General features: G+C 47.1%; 1 protein-coding gene across 1 annotated transcript; it reads right to left on the bottom strand.

Annotated features, from left to right (window-relative positions):
• Nucleotides 1-219: 219 nt before the first annotated feature.
• On the bottom strand, nt 220-2,258 carry LOC119315331 (protein FAR1-RELATED SEQUENCE 5-like). The gene is made up of 4 exons (XM_037589972.1): nt 2,196-2,258; nt 1,652-2,113; nt 1,292-1,579; nt 220-1,172 (listed from the first exon to the last, which is right to left on the bottom strand). The coding sequence occupies exons 2-4, from the start codon at nt 2,069-2,071 to the stop codon at nt 1,128-1,130; spliced, it is 753 nt and encodes a 250-aa protein (XP_037445869.1). The 5' UTR covers nt 2,072-2,113; nt 2,196-2,258; the 3' UTR covers nt 220-1,127.

Here is a 2,258-nt window from a genome sequence, read left to right as displayed (position 1 = left end):
ATTTGAAAAACTGCAAGCACGAATATACGGCTTTGCACACATACCCGAGCCATCAATTCTGGAACGGCCCCAGCATATGCGTACGACTGCACAAGCTGTTCAAAAGGTAGGCACATATCATAATTTCAGATGACAAAAACAAGCTTCCATCTACAGCAAACCACACAACGAGCTAGCATGTCGTTTTTAATCCAAACCACCTCACAGCAAACCCAAATGAGTCCTAAGTAGCTGAAATTAAACATCACTTGAAAAGTTAACAAACCTACAGCACATCCTGAGGCTCAGAAACTAAAACACCGAAATAACAGTTAAAAAACAGCAACCTACGTCCAGTCCCCCAAAGACAGGCACAACTTTTATTAGAATTACAAGCCAACAGTCCTAACAAGCAGAAAACATAATACTCTCGACTGATTCAATCAAAGTTTGCATCATATCATGAAATGGACATCATTCCACTGGTCCGTCGCGAGGCCTCTTCACAAACGGCAACACTGGGTTGAAACAACTTGTTTTCTTGTGCCCAGCCACACCACAATTGCCACATGTAGGGATTTTGCGGGGTTTCTTAGGAAGGTCCCCCCTGCGGGGGCACGTCGTGCTCTTGTGCCCTTTCTCTCTACAAACAGTGCAAAATCTTGATCGCGCGTATTTGATCTCATATCCAGGCTTGTCCCTCGCCGTTGTCGGCCTACCCTTCTGCTTCTTCCTATCAGGGGCCAATAAAGTGGATAATGGATGCCTGGAATCACCTCCCACAGAGACAGATCCAAGGCCACATTCAGTTGAGATGAACATCTCAGAACGCTCATCTTCTTGATGCGCGCCGTCTGCCATCATAGTCATGGTTGGACTGGCTGACTCTCCAACTTGGGTTTGGTCAACCAAACTTTTCCCATCTTTGATCGCTGCCAAAACGGTCAGTTCAGCCTTGCCTGCAATTAAAATGTCCATTGCTCTATCGAATGCATCAACATTGCTGTCACCGAGCTGCACAAACTCGAGTGCTGTCAGGTGTAGTGCAGTATGCCGGTAGGATGACAATCACGGAGGGCCTTGATCTTTCTGGTAATGGATGAGGTGAAGCGGCAAGTTGTCGCGGGCATCTATTGTCCATCGCTTCATTACATGAAAGCTAGGTATCTTCCGCACCCCAAATGAAGAAGAACCTGGATGTAAAGACAGGTCGGGTTGTTGGATAACATTCAGACATGAAGATAAAAAGATAGGTCACAATTTTTTTTTCAATTGAAGGAATTCGCATAGAGGCGGTAGAGTCAGGGATAACCTCGATAGCATGGCAACAAAGCATCCCCATGTGCTCAAACAAGCTGCATTCGCATGTGTACCGAGCGCCACCTTCATGGACATCGACAGCATGCATCTCGCGGCACCACTTCTCTCGCTTCTCAGCTTCAATGTGCCGCACATGGTACCTCGTGCCTCGTTCGACTTCCTCGACATCATATCTTCCCGCACGGTACAAAGCCTGACCAAACATCTCAAACATCGTCCGGGTGTACACCTGGCTCGCATGCTCTTCCAGAGGAAAATTGTATCGGAGAACTACACCGCCCTGCCAGGAAACCAGCCGAAACTTGTTAGCAAAAAAGACAGTAACGCACGGTTAAGTTCTGGTCGCACATACCAGCCTTGTTCTCTTCTCTTGGAACCCTTCTTCAGCTTCTCGGTCGAACTGCAACTTGCTGTATTGTTTCACAAATAGGTTCATGGGGCAAGCCGGGGGAATGTAGCCCTTCAACAAATGGTTCGCACTTTCGCTCCTTTGCGTACTGGTTTGCTTCGCACAGAACTTGCCACTAAAATAAGGTTTTGCCCACTTGTGCATAACCTCGAAAATCTGGATCAGGAAGGTGTTGTTGTGGAGCTTGTATCTGTCAAGTAGATCAGCCCAAGCAGCTTCGAACTCATCGACAGTTAGCATTTCATTGACAACCTTGTGGAACGCCGCCCTAAAATCACTTCGTTTCGTGTAATGCGGCCCGAGGTGCTCTTTCGCCTTCCGAAGCACATGCCACTTACACCAGCGGTGTGTGGTACCAGGCATCGTTTGTTCTATATATAGCGACCTCCATAGCCCGCGCTTGATCTGCAAATACCAAATCCTTATCAGGCTTCATACCAAATGCAAAAAAACATAAATCAGGGGAATGGTGCGGTAGTAAACCAACCTGTTAGTATTGTTTTTGGAGGCCTGCCACCCATCAGTCTAATAAACTCGGTGAATACCCAAT

The sequence above is a fragment of the Triticum dicoccoides genome, chromosome 6A, assembly GCF_002162155.2.
Source record: "Triticum dicoccoides isolate Atlit2015 ecotype Zavitan chromosome 6A, WEW_v2.0, whole genome shotgun sequence".
Taxonomy (NCBI): Eukaryota; Viridiplantae; Streptophyta; class Magnoliopsida; order Poales; family Poaceae; genus Triticum; species Triticum dicoccoides.
Note: the sequence above shows the minus strand (reverse complement) of the source record. Positions and strands in the feature narration are given on the sequence as shown.

What these genes read in the sequence shown, in the direction of transcription:
- LOC119315331 (XM_037589972.1), bottom strand. Translation starts at nt 2,071, where the DNA reads ATGCCTGGTACCACACACCGCTGGTGTAAGTGGCATGTGCTTCGGAAG. An exon ending in AAGAGAAGAGAACAAGGCTG is followed by an intron (nt 1,580 to 1,651) that starts GTATGTGCGACC and finishes GTTTCCTGGCAG; the next exon opens with GGCGGTGTAGTTCTCCGATA. An exon ending in TTTGTTGCCATGCTATCGAG is followed by an intron (nt 1,173 to 1,291) that starts GTTATCCCTGAC and finishes CTTTACATCCAG; the next exon opens with GTTCTTCTTCATTTGGGGTG.